At 53.4% G+C, this 18,021-nt stretch overlaps 1 protein-coding gene across 2 annotated transcripts in view; it reads right to left on the bottom strand.

The window, feature by feature from the left end:
* Positions 1 to 1,435: 1,435 nt before the first annotated feature.
* Positions 1,436 to 18,021, bottom strand: part of LOC116950851 (uncharacterized) — an 87,920-nt gene continuing 71,334 nt past the window's right edge. For both annotated transcript variants that reach the window (XM_032968970.2, XM_032968972.2), the window contains 13 exons: positions 17,662 to 17,787; positions 16,826 to 16,943; positions 15,713 to 16,090; positions 15,411 to 15,487; positions 14,410 to 14,591; positions 13,450 to 13,526; positions 12,534 to 12,632; positions 11,167 to 11,433; positions 8,959 to 9,050; positions 7,714 to 7,782; positions 5,269 to 5,316; positions 4,090 to 4,309; positions 1,436 to 2,870 (listed from right to left, as the gene is read on the bottom strand). In XM_032968970.2, coding sequence (XP_032824861.2) covers positions 2,305 to 2,870; positions 4,090 to 4,309; positions 5,269 to 5,316; positions 7,714 to 7,782; positions 8,959 to 9,050; positions 11,167 to 11,433; positions 12,534 to 12,632; positions 13,450 to 13,526; positions 14,410 to 14,591; positions 15,411 to 15,487; positions 15,713 to 16,090; positions 16,826 to 16,943; positions 17,662 to 17,787 — 2,319 coding nt within the window. In that variant the 3' untranslated portion in view covers positions 1,436 to 2,304. The remainder of the gene's footprint in view (positions 2,871 to 4,089; positions 4,310 to 5,268; positions 5,317 to 7,713; positions 7,783 to 8,958; positions 9,051 to 11,166; positions 11,434 to 12,533; positions 12,633 to 13,449; positions 13,527 to 14,409; positions 14,592 to 15,410; positions 15,488 to 15,712; positions 16,091 to 16,825; positions 16,944 to 17,661; positions 17,788 to 18,021) is intronic.

Here is an 18,021-nt window from a genome sequence, read left to right on the forward strand (position 1 = left end):
ACATCAGAATACAGTAATCTAGATTTGAAGCTTTCGTGACTGCAGGAATCCATACTCTTTGGTTTATTTCGGTAAAGTCACGTCAGGTATGAAAATAAAATAAATCACGACGTTTCGATCGCAACACAAGCAACCTTCATCAGGTGGGACAACCACTGATCAGGTGGGACAACCACTTGATTGGACAACCACTCATGACGAGTGCTCGTGTTGCGATCGAAAACGTCGTGATCTAGTATTTTTCTACCTACGTGACTTTACCGAAAGAACCAAAGAGTTATTAACAAGCACTCGCCCCGAGGCAATGTGCAGCCAAACGGTTATTTAAACAGTAGGCCAAGGTCTCAGATTGGCGGAAAGAGGCCTCCACGGTGATTGGTCGGGAGGCGGGGCTTTCGAAGTGATTGGAGGAAAAGGTTTTGAATTAGAATAGGCGGCACTAAGAGGCGGCGGTTGGGAACCGTTAGAGGAGAAGTGCAGGGATTGGCTGGGGGGAAAATAGTGAGGGAAGATTCGAGAAAGGGGGCTCTCGAGAGAGATATAAATGGGGAGAGCATGGGGGGGGCGGACGTTCGAGTGAAGGGACGAGCTTCAAGACCGAGCACGAAGCTCGGGCATGGTGAAGGGCGGTAAAAACTCCTCGAAAGACTGAGATGGCATGGGGGGAGACTTTCATCTAGCAGCTGATTGATCAAGGCTGTGAGAATTTAGCTTTGGATATATCGACAGTCAAAACTGTGATCTTCTGTCGGCTCTCCGAGGGACTCGCAGGTTGAAGAGATCTCTTACGACAACCGGCGTAGCGTTACAGGAGACCTTCTGCAACGCGGTGGAACGTGGACAACTGGTTGGCACAATGGGCCTTCATCATCGTGATCGCCATGTTCCAATGGGCCTTCATTGTCGTGTTCATCATGTTCCAATGGGCCTTCATCATCATGTTCCAATTGACCTTCATTGTCGTGTTCCAATGGGCCTTTGTCGTCATGTTCCAATGGGCCTTCATCATCGTGTTCCAATGGGCCTTCATCATCGTGTTCCAATGGGCCTTCATCATCATTAGTTCATCGTGTTCCAATAGGCCTTCATCATCGTGTTCCAATGGGCCTTCATCGTCGTGTCCCTGATGATGGTATCCCTCAGAACGTCTCTCAGCACTATTCCAAGCACATATCTTTGCTCACTTTTCAGATAATTTTTTAAAAAAATTTGTATCCACCAAGAAGAAGCAGCGATGGGTGCACCTCTCCGTGCACAGCGGTGAGATGAGGGATTGTGGCATCGCAGGGCCACGAGTGAGGAGGCCTTCATCCAGCAGTGGATACAAATTGGCCCATGATGCCGATGGCAGTGTAATTATAGATTCAGGTATGTATGCGTGTTCACCCGTAAGTATATACTCTGCGTACACTATACAATCCACGTACAGACAATGCACGATCGTGTGCTATACACAGATATATTTTATTTTTCACTTAACATGCAGCATTATAAGAGCTATAGTGTTTGAAGCATGGCGCATTCAACACAACAAATAGTACACATATATATTACATTTTAATGCTTATGCTGCATATGCTGTATAAGTGTATGTATATGTAGAACATGCATATAGACACACATTATAAAAGTATAAATCAAATTAATTGTTATAAACATATCAAACGCGCTTTTTTGTGCTGGTCCGGTGAAACATCACAAGTCACCCCAACGTCGAGCAACAACAACAACAACAACCACAATTCAAGGAACCGCCAGTCCCACACTTGTAACGCGTGCAGACGCTGCAACTGGCAAAAACAGAAACAACAAAACTGAGCATCGACGAAGCAAACTTTACAACGCGTAAACCTGCGAGACAAGACGGTGGATCGCGCGGAGCATCGGATTCGGACCCATCTCCGCACGGCGTCATCTCGGAGGAGGGAGGGGGGGGGGGGTGGTGGTGGCGATTCGTATCGCGGGAGACCTTGCACAATCGATTGAAGGAAACCCGGCAGAACGACCACAACAACCGCCAGGCATCGCCCCCGCCACGTACGCGAGCGAGCTCTTACAGGCTTCGAAAGAAAAGTGCCCCCCCCCTCTCTCCAGTCCACGAAAGGCACGGAGCCGCCGTCCGTGCCGTATTTGGCGCCCACGCCCCACTCGCTCGTCTCCCCCCCACCCCTGCCCCCACCCTTAACGAACGAATTGCAAGGAATGAGAGAAGATGGCAAATCGACAAAGCGGCGGAGCGAGCGGGATCAAGGTGGGGGAGGAGGAGGGGGGGCGTGGGGGAGGAGGGGGGGGCTCGCCGCCAACTCACGCCACAAAGTGTCCCCGCGATCGCGCTTCCTTCTCCTCCGTGGGCCTCGCCCTGCCCCGCCTCTCCTCCTCCTCCCGCATGAACGAGCGGAGCAGAGCGGTGCTCGGGTGGGGGTGCCGGCGGGAGAGTGTATCGCCGCCCTCCGTCCCCGGCCCTGCCCCGCCGGCCTTGCCCCCAGCCCTGCCTGTGGGGTGGCAGTCGGCGTCTCGGCCGGGCAAGGATTGGCCCCGCCAGCGGTTGAGGATACCGGCCCCGACCAGGCGACGCTGCTGGGACTTCTCGTCGCTTGCCTCCTCCTGCTGCTGCTGCCCCGACGTCGCCGCTGCCCTAACCGGGGCCGGCCCCGCACCTAATCCCATCCCGGCGACCGCGGACGACGAGCGGGAGGACAGCGAGGAGGTGGAGGATGACGAGGAGGAGAGGGATGAGGAGGAAGTCGTGCCAAGGCTGCCCCGCCTGCCCAGGCCTCTGGATTTCCACCACGTGGTGCCTGGGCCCTCGGCGGGGTCGGAGGTCGTCGAGGGATGCCCGCCGGCTGCCCGCGTGCGCCCCCACTCGGCCTCTGAGAGAAGAAAAGGGTTGATGGTAAAAAATAATAATTAATGATCGTACTTTCAGACAAGGTCCTGCAAAGTTTACCAATCACGGCGTCTTCACGGTGAGTTGATTTGTCGCATGAGAGCGACTGTTACGTTTCTGATACACGCTTTAAATAATGAGCGTGAGAATCATTGTTTTATGCACAGTATATACATGTATATGGTCATCGAGGCCTTGTCGAGATACATTTGAGGCCTTGGTACATAATGATGATTTGGGACGCCCACAATTCTATACCAAGCAAAAGTTAAAAAAAACCTAATCTTGTAATGTTTGGAGCCCACTCTAAGCTTGGACCCCTAGTTATGGTCCCGAATTTCCGCTCCTCTCATCATCTGCAAGAGAAGAGAAGCCTGAGTGTAAAGAAAAGGGCATTTGAGTTGATAGTACTGTCTCTATTACTGTATGGATCACAGAGCTGAATAAAAAGCAGCTTAACTCTTATGCATTCCAAGATGTCGACAAGTTTGCAGGGTGGGTTGTCCCGTTCACCGCTGAATCTCAGAATGCACAAGTGGTGCAACGTTAATTTTATTTAGAGAGGCATAGTGCCGTTGTTTTTAAAGACGTTCCACTTATCGCAGAGAACTGTAGCAACACGACCACACGTTTTGATAGCTGGCCCCAAACTGTGCCACACGCCCTCCTACATGGCCTTGTGGAAGCCTTGGTACCGACAAAGTTATTTTATTTTTTCTTCCGGTTCCATTCCAATAACATACACGTACGTCATCAGAATGGAATCGGAAGAAAAACTGATGATGTACACGAACGTCATCGGAACGGGAATGGCTTAAAAATACATTGTTGGCATTTGAGCCCAGGTGTCTGAGACGAATGCTGGGAATTTCGTGGCAAGACAGGAAAAGCAATGCAGGTAGGCGTTGTAGCTACGCTTAGGCTGGCAGGGACGTGCATGCAGGATGGGGGATGCCGGTTCGACTGGACATCAGTGAAAAAGAGCTTTATAGCTCATCTTAGTCGAAGACCTAAGGGCAGATGGCGGGACACTGATCGGGCAGAACCTGGGAGGTTTTGTGTCTACTGTGCAGCAGCTGCGGGATCTGTAAGAGGGTACAAAGCGTGAGCAAGGCGAGGTGGTGGCACCAACGGCTTTGGGCACGATGGCGTCCGGCTCGATCGTCGGGGGTCTCGTCACCGCACGCCCAGAGCACACGCACCGGCGAGTGCCGAGGTGTGGATCAGCGGTTGCTCAGCGTCGGGCGTCATGGCGGTTCCCGCCGCGGAGGAGGAGTTGCTGACAACGCTTGTCCCCAGCGCGGAGCTAGACTCCGAGCGATTGGTCCCCACGGTAGAGCTGGACTCTGTGACGGAGGAGCGGCTCGAGGATGTGGAATCGGGTCCCTCCAACGGCGACGAGTTCGGGAGGAAGAGTGCTGACTGAGCGATGAGCGGGCACGGGCGAGAATGCATGTGCAGACAGGCACACAAAAAGACAAAGATTCCCCCATATAGCCTTTGCACAGACCGCTGGAGCAAGTGCTGTTAGCGAGCAGCGCCTATGAGGGCTGGCACGGCACACGTGGGTGTGGGTGGCCAACACCACGCCCGGCTGCCTTTGTCTCCCCAGTGGTGATGTTTACAGTCCGCACCAGGTACTCATTTAAGACCGAGTCAACCTGGGGGAGGCCCAGGACCGGTTCACATCATCGTCACGGGCGTTGGTCGTGAGCGGGAATCGAACTCGGGTCGCCAGGTTTGTAGTGCATTGCACTCACGGCTGCGTCCCTGCTCCCAAACACACAAAACAAAGATCCCCCGTAACAGACTGTTGGAGCGAGTGCTGTTAGCGAGCACCTACGAAGGCTGGCATAGCACACGAGAGGGTGGGTGGCCAACACCACGCCCGGCCGCCTTTGTCGCCTTCATGGCGATGTTGACACACTCGCATACACGCAAGCGCACACAATGAAGCAAAGATCCCCGGTTAGCCTGCAAAGATTGTTCGAGTGAGTGCTATTGGGCGAGCAGCTATTCAGTTTGACACGTAGGCTTTGCCCGCTGTTGCCAGCCTTGCCAGCTATTAAGGTTGGCAAGGCATGCAAAGGCATGCACCTGCTGATGAGCCCGTGAAGGTTGAAGCCGGTTCATCGTTTCCTTGTTTAAACAAATGCCACCACCGGTTTAATTATTTGGTCTCCAACGCCCAGTGGGCTAACGGAACTAAACCATATTTTTGTATTGTGTGCGCCGACGTACGGAACGGGATCCGAGCCACTTATTTATTAATTTAAACCCGCAAATAGGTGAAGGAGCCACGTTTTTTTTCGTCTTCTTACAAACGAGGGTGCTAATTAACAGGTGAGTGCACAGAACACAATCAGCACATAGCTTCACACCTTGATGCTGCAGAGCAGACGTGTCAGCTCCTGTGCCTTCCCAACCACCTGGAACACAGTGACACGCAAAGACAAAGGAAAAGATCCCCCGTGTAGCCTTAGCAGACTGTTGGGGCAAGTGCAGTTGGCAAGTAGCACCGATGAAGACCGTCACAGCACACGAGGGGGTGGTTGGCCAGCACCGCGCCCGACCGCCTTTGTCTCCCCAGTGGCGATGTTTTTACACACTGCACCAGGTACTCATTTGAGGCTGAGTCGGCCTAGGGGAGGCCCAGGACCGGTTCAGATAATCATCACTCGTATTGTCTGTGATGGGGAATCGAACTCGGGTTGCCAGATTCGTGGATTAACGTGCGAACCACTACACTACCGCACCCCATAGCGACACGCGCACACACGCACACACGCACACACGCATGCGAGCATTCTGCTGCAGGCGAGTGCAAATGTATCACATCACTTCTATAATCCTTATTATTATTATCCTGAAGGCGGAAACAATTATATATTTTAAAAAAATCTATTGGTTACTATCTTTTTTTTCATTAGCAAAGTCACGGTGGGAATTGCAAATTGCCGAAATGGGGTCGTGAGCCTTTGGGAAGTGACGCTCTGCCAAGAGCGTTTACAACACTCCTACACATCACGCACAAAGCGCTCGACATGAACCACAACACCTCACTGATCTCGTCAAGGCGCATAAACCACCATCAAGCGAACTCCAGTTAACCTCGGCTTTTGGCGAACCATCGAACAAAGACGGTCACCGCATCGCGCGCTTTCAGACGTGCTTCTGCGGCCGTCTGGATCGCTCTTCCTTCCAACATGTGGAAGCCACTCGAGCTTTTCACTTTTAAATCCAGATTGCAAACTCATTTCTCGAGAAATGATTTTTTGTGTTGAGTTTGTTGTCCTTCCCCGGCACCTCCGATGAGCATGGTTAGCTACGTACGGTGCGAAAGACGTTCAACGCACACACGTACATTCTGCTTTGACGAGTCGCTTGGCTTGAAAGCCACTCAGTCTGTTCTGCTGTCGCCATCGTCTGAAAACCTCTGCGCAGTCGGCTCCCTGCCTCTGTTCAAGTCCAGGCTCAGGTTGAAGGCCTTCCTTTCCCTGTTTTGCCTTCCTCCAAGCCTAATGACCGATTCTCTTGTCAAAATAATTACGCTCACCGGTTCCGTGCAGCGGCTTGCGATGCGGTTGCATCTTAAGATGCCAAATTAATCTCATCAGATCTTGATAGCCGAGCCAGTTCATTTGTGGTGGTGATGATGAGAGAGAGACACGCAAACTCCAAATATACAACAGCCGTCAGGGTCAGGATCGAACCCACGACCTCCTGTATACAAGGCCAGGTAGTTAACATCTCATAGCCACAGTGGTGGTGATGATGAGAGAGAGACACGCAAACTCCAAATATACAGCAGGCGTCAGGGTCAGGATCGAACCCACGACCTCCTGCATACCAAGCGAGGTAGTTAACATCTCGCCACTGGGTGTTGTAGGCTTTGGCTGCAAGGTGCTGCCGATACGGCAATGGATTCTCGAATCCTGTCCATGCGAATGTTTTCGGCGTCACCCTCTCGTGCGTGCGGGTTTTCCCTGTCGTTCTTCCGTTTCCTCCCCCAAACCATTAAACGAACCTGGCCAAACATCCCCAACGCACGACCCTCCGGGAAAAAAAAATCATACATTTCTCGAAGCTCAGTGAGACTTTCCTGGACAAATAAATAACGTGTCTCCACCATTCTCTCGAATAAAGACGGATGAGTGGGGAAATTAGCGTCGAGGAAGCCATTGTTTAGGCACCGGATGAGAGAGAACAAGGGAGATCGGGAGTAAAACGCCGCATGCTTAGAACCGCTTTGGCAGGCGGAGAGGGCACAGCGGACGGAGAGGGCACAGCGGGGCGGAGAGGGCACAGCGTGAGTCCGCAACGTGAGAGCGAGCGATTTTGTTTGGCTCCGGTATTGCCGCTTCACACCGCCTCCATCTGGCTCCACGAGCCTCGATCACATCTCAAGTTTTGTGTGACTCAGACCAGGTGAGAATTCGAGAGACAAGGATGAGCCTCAATTGCAAGAGTGACCTGCGTCACCTAAATGGCAAAATGCAATAACATGAAAGCAGGTGCAGCAATGAATAGCAAAAGGGTTTTTTTGGTCACGTGAACAAAACGTGCCAATTGGTTTTTACTTCAGCGCTCCCCCGGTGTGTTGCAGAGTAAATCCACAACATTTACAACACATTTACGCGATCTAACGGAAAACAAAACAAAAAACCTTGACTATGAATAGGATTGGTCGCGAAAGCCTACGTGTTACATTTACAGCAAGGAAGCAAACAGAAATGACAGTGGAAAATAAAAGCCAACCGCATTACGGAACAAATAAAACAAAAATAGCGTGCAAACGTCAAATATTAAAGAAACATTGCACGAACCTCTCCTTGAGTTTTCCCAAACGACGTGATTGTGATTGGACGCCCCGTACTGGCTGGACACGAAGCACACTGGAGAAGAGGGGTAAGTCAGGGGCGCAGAGGGGCAGACAGAAAGGACCCACCCTCAGTTTTGGCTGAGCAAACCTAGGGGAGGTACATGTACGGTACCAATTTCACGCTGGTGATGTGAGCGGGAAATAATAGGATTTGGGCCATGGGCCATGGGGCCATGTGCACCTCAAATTTCCAGGCCACAGCTGCCAATCCCGCCAACACACGCACACAGATGCAACACGCACACACACGCACACAGATACAACACGCACACACACGCACGCACAGCAAAACAAAGAAACCCCGTATAGACATACAGACTGTTAAAGCAAGTGCTGTTAGTGAGCCCCAGTTAAGGCCAGATTGAGAGAGTGTTGTGACCAGTACTCCACCCAACTGCCTTTGTCTCCCCAGTGCGGATGCTCCGGTCCTAATTTTCGGCCGAGGCAACCTTGGGGAGGCCCAGGATAGGTTTTAGAAAGCACTTGCCACAGACGTAAGCTGTGGCTGAGAATAAAACCCGCCGGGTTCCTTACGCAGCGCGCAAGCCGCTGCACTACTGCTGCCCACAAGACACGCTGTCCGTTCATACAAAGACAAAGATCCCCCCTATAGCCTTAACAGACTGTTGGGGCAAGTGCTGTTAGCGAGCACTTGATGAAGGCCGGCAAGGCACCCAAGGGAGTGGGTGGCCAGGACCACGCCCGGCCGCCTTTGTCTTCCTCCTCACGATGTTTCTTTCCAACATCGCACTGAGTACTCATTTGAATCTGTCGACCTAGCGGAAGGCCCAGGACCGGTTGAGATAATCGTCACTGGTAAGGTGTTAATGACGAACGCAGAAGGGTGACACGGTTCATTACAATTGTTCTTAACTGTTACATTTGTGCTCTTATTGAAGCCATTCTCTTGGCATCAATATTCTTGAAATCCTACACAATTTAAATGAAAACCATTACAATACATACTATCTTGGGTATTTTATTCCTCCAGAAAAAATCCGATTGGTTTTAGTGCTCCGAATACAGCATTGTGAGAAGATGATGAATAAAGAAGACAGATATTTCTTATTTTTCCGACTGCAGAGCAACGGGTTCAATTTCTCGTGATAATAATAACACGAACTGTTGCGCGTCTGTTGCACGCACGCACGCTGCCAGTTCCTCTCCCACGCACGGCGAGACCCGGTACCTTCTGCATGTCTGGCAGATGCCTCCACTCCTTGCTGAAGTGCGACAGCAGCGAGGAATCTGAACGCGTCAGAATCCCTTTGGCCTCCAAGCCTGATGGCACACACAAGACCAAGATCACCGCCTGTACACGTGTAGCCTTGCATGTACGTATACACAAGAAAAAATAGTTTAGTTTAGTTTCGCGAGTCTCCCATCCGAATATCAACTCGGCTCGAAACCCGCTTGGCTTTCGAGATTTCACGATAATCATTTGGTATCTGAAGACACCACCGCATCGCAAACCGCTGCGTGGAAACGGTGGGCATATTTATGTTAACGACAGGATCGGTCATTAGGCTGGGAGGAAGGAAACAGTTGAAAGGAAGGCATTGAGCCTGAGCCTGGACTTGAACAGAGGCAGGGAGCCGACTGCGCAGAGGTTTTCAGACGATGGCGACAGCAGAAGAGAACAAGTGGCGTTAAACGCCGATCGACTCATCAAAACAGAATGCACGTGTGCACGTTGAACTTTTTTCTTTGGTTCTTTCGGTAAAGTCACGTAGAATGAGAATAAAATAATAAAATAACACAATAAAATTCTCACGTTGAACTTCTTTCGTACCGCACGTAGCCAACCGCGCTAATCGGAGGAGCGGGGGGGAAGGACGACAAACTAAACACAGTTGTAGTCAATGCTCCACTCCTCCCCATCATCATCATAATCATCAACATTAACCAGCCATGATTGATCCACTGCTGGATGAAGGCCTCCCCCCCCCAAACCACTACCGAACCTCATGATCGTATGATATGACACTCTACCCAGAACCTGCACACCAACTTTCTTAATCCCGTCTCTGCAAGTTATCATGAACCCATTCCATTCCTTGGCTGCCACTCCATTGTAATCATTCACCAAAGGCCATTAGCCTCGTCCGGCAAAGTGTCTTGCCTAAGCCCACTTTACTTTTCTCAACAGTTTGATAGATTTTGATTTAAAGCTTTCGTGACTACAGGGATTCATATTCTTGGTTCTTTCGGTAAAGTCACGTAGAAGGGAAACAATAAAATAAAAACATATATAAAACAATAAAATTCTCACTAGAATTCTCACTAGAATTTTATTGTTTTATATTTTTATTATTTTATTGTTTCCCTTCCACGTGACTTAACCAAAAGAACCAAGAATATAGTTTGATAGATGCCATCCATTCTAGATTTGAAATTAAGCAATCATTGGAAAGATGTTCTAAGTCAAACCAAACATTAAACTAATTTTCAATGGTACAGTATATTTATTCAAGTAGTGGTATCCCAAACTTTCACAGCAGCTTATTTCCCTTCACACCAACATTATGTAAACTCCCCCCACCCCACCGTGCCGGTCCAATACATCATTTAATGCTAATTCCTTTGTCAAGGCGTTTTTTTGTTTTCTTCCCACACAGCTTAAAGGACGCGACCTGGGCTTGGCTGTCTTCACTCCAACGCTGTCCTCTAGACAGTCCGGTCCCTTCACCTGATGAAGGCCACTTGTGTTGTGGCCGAAACGTCGTGATTTTTTTTGTTATTTTATTTTTTACCTATGTGACTTTACCGAATAGAACCAAAGAGTATAGCTGCCAGCCAACCAGCGCGTGTTGTCAAATCCACGTGTTCCTCTTTTTGTCTCTCAATGTAATTAAACTAAAACGAAACTAAACTAGTTTTATTTCACCAAGTAAGGCCCACTGAACTATACAGCTCTTTTTCAGAAGCGACCTGGCCACAAATGATAGCTCAAGGAAGTGGCTTATCACGTGGAAATTTATAGCAGCCAAAATACTCTAAATGCGTGATGTTGATTCTCAATGTGGAGGGCAAACAAGAGGACGTGGAGAAAATCCACGTGGCCACAGAGAGATAACACGCAAACTCCAAATATACAGCCATCAGGGTCGGGATTGAACCCACGACCTCCTGTATACCGAGCGAGGTATTTAACATCTCGCCAAGCTCCGCGCATTACCGTTAATTACAATCACATTGTCTTCCATGTCACGGTCACTGCCGATGCTATCGTTGTCGACGTTCGACCGCACGCCACTCACACGCTGCTCGCAATGTGCGGAATAACGCTCAACATCATGACCACCCTGTGCCGAGTACACCCCCGGCGCGCCCAGCCGCCCCGCGCTGCGCGCTCCCTCCCCCCGCCACACCCGCCTCTCCCCCCCCCGCCGCTCACCGGCGGTGGTGAGCAGGCCGCCGCTCTCCAGCGCCGCCAGCGAGTTGGCACGGTGCGGCCCGGCGTGCGTCTCCGAGCCGTCGCGCCCCGCGCCGTCGTGGCCGCGGCCGACGACGACGACGCCGCCGGCGGCCGCCGCCGCCGCCCCCTTGCAGCTCCGTCCCGGCGCGGCGCAGCAGCTGACCGTGCTGTCCTGCCGCGCTACCGCCCCCCCGGAGCACAGGCCCGTCGCCTGGTAGGCCGACACGAGGCCCTCCAGGGATTCGGCTACGCACAGCACGGCGGGGGATGGGGGGGGGGGGGCAGGAGAGAAGGTGGGAGGGGGGGCGGAATGTAAATGGCGGCGGCGAGGCTGTGGAAGGTCTGGCAGGGCCCCCTTGTAGACACGGACAGTGATTTTGTTGTGAATCTACTGCTGGATGCGTACCCCCCCCACCACCCCTCCCATTATCAGAGGAAGCTCCTCGTGGGTTCCTGTGGGAGGTGCCGCTCATTCACGGCGCATCAAGCCGCTGGCGCTGGCTCACCTTGCCGTCGCTTCCTGCCCTCTGCCAGGCCCAGTGGCAGTTGCATAGCCAGGCGCCCGTCATTCTCACACGGCCATTGATAAGTTCAGTATGTTTGTTCGTCATTTAGGGTTTTAGAATCCAGAATAGGTCAAGGGTGAGCTCTTCAGCGTGAACCCGCAGGTCGAGCAGTCACGCCGCAGTGCCACCGGTAGAGGTCACCGCGCACTGTCGTCGCATTCAGAAATGTCCCGTGGACGTGATTTTTCTCAATTCTTTGGCGCAGCTTCAAACTTGTGAAGGACACACGACGGAGGCGGTTCACAAACGGCACCAGGGCTGTGTTTGAGGGATTCATTATTCTGCCTTCGTAGGATTTCGGGAATATTTTTGCAAAGCCAGAATGCTTCGAAATGCAGATTTGGAGGCGAGCAATATGCAAATAAAACGAAATGGATAGTAGAACAGAGATGTGATTGAGCAAGAGGAAGAATATCTGGATTGGGCAAGTGGTGGTGGTGGGAGGGAATGAGTTAAAGGAAGCGATTGGGCAAGTGGTGTTGATGAGAGGGAATGAGTTAAATGAGGTGATTGGGCAGGTGGTGGTGGTGAGAGGGAATGAGTTAAAGGAAGTGATTTGGCAGGCGGTAGTGAGGGGGGAATGAGCTGAAGGGGGTTATCAAGTGAACATTCTTTTGGAAAAGACCAATAGGAAGGAAACGAATGGCAACGCTAGGCGACGTACAACAAGGAAGGACGTATGTACAGGCTACGTACGGCGCTCTATAAATATAAAATATGAGATCTGTGTATGGACAGAGCGCCTAAAAAGTGAAACGTGGGATGCCGCGCTCGCTGTACCGTGCCGAATGGCTTCGTCGATCATGGCCCTGATGCGAGTCGGGACCTGGGGCTCCGCGCAGACTTCGGCCCAGTCATCCTGGCTACCCACTTGCTCAGCTGCACGCGGCACAGATACAATCAGGCGAAGCTCTTTTTCACAGATGTCCAGTATGGACGGGTCAGCGAGTTACAACACCAAACAATACAAAAGACCGATAGGAGTCCAAAATTGAGAAAAGGGTATCGAGCTGCTAAATAAATAATACATTGCTTAATTATTTCTATAAGTCTGATTTATCAAGCTTGGGCAAGGCAGCAAAATATCACCACGCAGCAGTAGTCCCTCAATGGCACGTTAATTGAACTATCGACACTGCACAGATAACAATCAAAAGTTACAAATCACGATTGCAAATGTGACCGCTCTGTATCCAGCATGAGACCAGAATCTCACCGCCCGGTGCCGTGGACAGTCTGGGCAGGAGCTTGCAGTGACACGAGCAGCTAAACGTGAGAGACACGCGGCTTGCCAGGACAAAGGCATTCCCCGATTAGCGCGGCTAAGATGACATTGCCGGCTGTAGGTTTACACTGCTACAAGACAAAGATCCCCCGTATCGCCTTCAACAGACTTGGGGCAAGTGCAGTTAGCAAGTGGCAGAGCCTATGAAGGCCCGCCATGCCACACGAGGTGGTGGGTGGCCAGCACCACGCCCGGCCGCCTTTGTCTCCCCCAGTGGGGATGTTTACGCACCGCACCAGGTACTCATTTGAGGCTAAGTTGGCCTCCGGGGAGGCACAGGACCGGTTCAGACAATCGTCACCGGTGTTGGCCGTGCGCGGGATTCGAACTCGGGCCGCCGGATTCGCAGTGCAGTGTAACGCTAATCGCAGCGCCGCCGCTCCCGTCGAACGCTCGCACGACGGTTCACACCTCTTTCTGGAGCCGCCTGCCTGGAAGGAGCTGACGTCTCCTTCACGCTCGCTCTGTGCATCCTCGGCTCCTGGTACCTGGGGACACACAAGCGCGAGAAGCCACACACGCGGGCACACTCCCGTCACGCGCTCACGTGCTCGATAGGACGATGGAACGAACAAAAACGCAACCAGCGAGACGGAACAGATGAGACGGGACGATACAAGCTATAGAGTACAGGGAGAATCATGAGAACTGAGTCTTGAAGCAAATCGTGGCAATTGGATCGAATCCTTCCCGACCCTTCCCCCCTACTCACAGAGACAAAGATCCCCCATGTAGCAATGCACAGGCCATTTGGTACAAGGTGCTCTGAGTGTGCACTTGCACACACAGGTGCACAGAGGTGCACAAGACATGAACAAAGATCCCTCTGTATCCTTATCAGGCTGTTTGGGGCAAGTGCTGTTCGTGATGAAGGCCGGCAAGGCACACGAGGGGGTAGGTGGCCAACACCAAAACCGACTGCCTTTTTCTTCCCAGTGGTGATGTTGGCACACTGTACCAGGTGCTCATTTAAGGCCGAGTCGACCAATGGGAGACCCAGGACCGGTTCAGATAATGGTCAATTTTGTTGGCCGTGAGCAGAAATCGAACTCGGGCCGTAAGGTTCGAAGTGCAGCGGTGCGCTGAATGCTACACTGCAGCCCCCTACACCTCCCCCCCCCCAACACTATCAAACACACACACGCGCGCAGACACGGACGAGCACACTCCCGTGCCGCGCACGTACGGCACACGCACACGTACGGCACACGCACACGTACGGCACACGCACACGTACGGCACACGTACGGCACACGTACGGCACACGCACACGTACGGCACACGTACGGCACACGTACGGCACACGCACACGTACGGCACACGTACGGCACACGCGCACGTACGGCACACGTACGGCACACGCGCACGTACCGCTCGGCGGCAGCTTGGCGGATGCGCTCCCTCCAGGAGTCGCGTGCGTCGCGCGATGCCAGGTGCACCTCGTACATGTGGGGGCCCTGCTCCGAGTCGTAGAGGAGGAAGAGGCCGCGCTCGTCGTTGGCGATCTCGCGCACGAACAAACCCCGCAGGGGGACCTCCGCCGGCTTGCGGTCCTGCGCGTTTACGTTGCGAGAGGTACGTGGCGAGCGTCACTCGACGCGTGTTGCTCGTGCACCTCACGTACGTGCGTCACGTGCGGTCCGTGCGCGCGTGTTAAGTGTGTTGCTTGCGTACGTTACTTTTATAGTTTAACTAGCCCTTTTTTTGCCCATCCAAGGACGGGTGTATATTGCAGTAAATCTGAAATATTCAATATAATTGTTCAGCTCATGATTATTAATGAGAGGTGGGGGGGTGGGGTTGCCCCGTGTGGAGTGACGTCACCCGCTTATGGTTATTGTGGAGGGGTGCGGCATGTGGAGTGACGTCACCCGCACATGATTATTAATGAGCGGAGGGGTGCGGCATGTGGAGTGCGTGACCTTCTTGTGCGTTCGTGTAAATTTCCACGCGGGCATGAATATTAATGTGGGGGGGGGGGCCTCTTTTCCAGTGACATCACACACGGATGTAGCACTGTGGTGCTGCGTAGATTTATTTTTTACCGTCACTTTCTGTAAAGAAACGTCATATTTGAAGCGAATTTGCGTAATCAATGATTTAATTCAGCTCGACCTTCCTCTGCGTTAGTGTAGAAATCCACCCACTCATGAATATTAATGAAGGGGGGTGGACCTCATGTGGAGTGACGTCACGTGCGGGACGGACAGACATTTCTGGGTGAGTGTTGTAGGTAATTTACAGGGGTGGGGGCTGAGAGCCCGACTGGAACAAAACTGGAAAAAGGAAAAGGTGATCAGGAAGCAGGGTGAGAGGGGGGGGGGGCAGCCATCGTGTTCTGCTGAGGGGGCAAAGGCGGAGGAGGTGCGTACCAGCGAGGCGAACGCGTATTTGTTGTCTCTCTCCTGTAGGAAGACCAGCGAGTCCGAGAGAAGCAGCAGCAGCGTGTCTGCGTGAACACACGGACGCGAGAAGCGACACACGAAAGGAGTTCAGCACACTTGCACGACGACGGCGACGATGGTGGCGAGTACGCGTCAGGCTCGCCGAATCCAATCCTAGCGAGCTGCCGGAAGTTCACGGGCAAGGTCCCGCTCTCCAACGACGAACGACGCCGACGACCGCACAGCGACGACCGACGATCGTCCGTCGGCGAGGGCGGCCGCGTGCTCACCCTTCATGCGCCCGCCGCCGCTCTTGAGCGCCACGACGCCCTCGTGCAGGAGCCGCCCCCAGCTCCTGGGCCCCAGCTCCCCGGCGCCGCTCGCCGTCGCGTCGTCGCCCGCCGGCGGCCGCGACGACCCCGCGGAGCCGGCGGGCGACGCCTGCTGCTGCTGCTGCTGCTGCTGCGAGGAGGAAAGCGGCAGAGGCGGAGCGGCGGCGGCGGCGGCGGCGGAGGAGACGGAGACGCGGGCCCCGTCGCAGAGGCGTGCGACGATGTGAGCCAGGCGGGCGTCGAGGGAGCGCTCGCACACGCGCGCGTCCACCGCCGAGACGGCCTCGCGCACGCGCCGCAGCGCCCGCGTCACGTCCTCGTGCTCCTTCGTGTGCGCTGCGGGAGGAGGGGGGGCGGGGCGGGGCGGGGGGTACGAGCGGTGGGGGAGGGGGCGGGGGGAGGCACGCGAGGCGATGAGTCGGAACGCGCAGCGGGTGCACAGGGGAGGGCGACGACAGTCGAGGGCAAAAAGGCGACCGGTGGGAGCGCGCGAAAGGTGCGCGGGGATGCGCAGGGACGCGAGCGGAGTGCGAGGGGACTCAAGAGGAGGCGAGGGAACCGATGAGTACACGCAGAGAAGCACGGAGTATGCACGGGCACACGTGGGGGGGGGGGGGCACAGGGGGCACACGAAGGAAGCGCTGATATCACACGGAGACAAGCGGAGACGCAAGGGCACACGGAGGGACACAAAGTGTGCAGGGGGGTGATAGACCCGAGGGATGAAGGTCTGACTTCAGCCCTGACTGGGAATCGAACAGCGAGCCGTAAGCGTTAACCTCTCTTCCAAGTGAGTGAATGAGTATATGAATGAGTGAGTGAGTGGAAGCGTGCGCGAGTGATCGAGCGAGTGAATGAATAATGTGAGTGAATCACTTGGGAGTGTGCGTGAGTGAATAAGTGCATAAACAAATGAGCGAATCGAGTAAATGAAATAACGTGTGAGTGGGTGAATGAGTAAGTGAATGATTAAGTAGATCAGTAAGTGAGTGAGTTAAGTGAATGAATGAGCGAGGGAAGGAATGAAGGAACTGATGAATCGCTCCGCTCCCTGGCGTGAAGCACACTCACCCTCCGTGTGCTGCAGGATCCTCTCGATGAGCACGGGGTACTTGGTGATTCTCTGCGTCACCAGAAGGATGCATTCGGGTATCCCCATGCGGTAAACCTCCGGGCTCCGACTTTGCTTCTACAGGAAGTCAACAAAGTCGAGTATGTATGAAAAAGGCTAACATGTTGACGCCACAACAAAGAGGCGTTCCATTGAGAATGAATTCACGGTGTGTGTGGATGTTGGACACTACTATCATACGTCAGTAAGATGTTTAATTATACATTTAAACGATTCGCCACCCCCGGCGATTGAGCTGTCGCGATTCAGAGATGGGGGTCACAATTCGATTCAAGATTTATTTTTCTTATAATTTTTGTTACCGTTTCAATAATGCATTGCGTGTCTTTTCTTTGTATGTATGTTGAACTTCTTTCGCACCGTACGTAGCCAACCGCGGTAATCAGAGGTCGGGGGGGGTGTGAGTGGAGCCCATGGATGTAGGCCGGTAGAGCCCACTGCCAGCTGCCACTGGGGGGTACCCTATGCTAGACTGCAGAGCGACCATCGCCCCTTACTGACACGACTCATGCCAGGCTTGCAGGCCACGCACCGAGTCACATTGCGCCACCACCCCCACCCCTCTCCAACTTGGATCCTGCATCCGTAATCCTCATCAGTCTTATTGTTATCTTCAGCACCATCATCATCAGCATCGTCACAACCGCCACCATCATTGTCAGTGGCATTGTCACGGCAATCGTCTGTAATCGGCCCAGCTACAACCTAAACCGTGGCGCCACCACTCCCCCCCCCCCGCCTCCCCCTCTCCCCCCAGCCCCCACGTGGCAGGCACCTGTATGAACGCCTGGAACTTGCGGTCGCGCGCCAGCAGCTCCTTGTGCAGGGCAAGCGCCTCACGGTGGCGCGAGCAGAACTCGGCGTAGGTCGACACGAGCCGCTCGCCACACGCCCCGGAGAACTGCCGAGAGGGAGAGAGGGGAAACCACGGTCACCCTCGCAGCAGCAGCAGCGGCGGCGGCGGTGGCGGCTATCAGCTGGCCGTCGAACAAAGCTACCGTGGCACCGCACCGCGCGCTTCTGCGGAGCGTCTGGAACGCTCTTCCCCCTTTCCGATATTAATAAGCCGCTGGAGCTCTGCGCTTTTAAATCACCCAGATTGAGAACTCATTTCTTGACAACTGCTCTCTGTGTT

This window comes from Petromyzon marinus, chromosome 40 (genome assembly GCF_048934315.1).
Source record: "Petromyzon marinus isolate PM22_M1 ecotype Great Lakes invasive population chromosome 40, UKy_Petmar_22M1.pri1.0, whole genome shotgun sequence".
Lineage (NCBI taxonomy): Eukaryota > Metazoa > Chordata > Hyperoartia > Petromyzontiformes > Petromyzontidae > Petromyzon > Petromyzon marinus.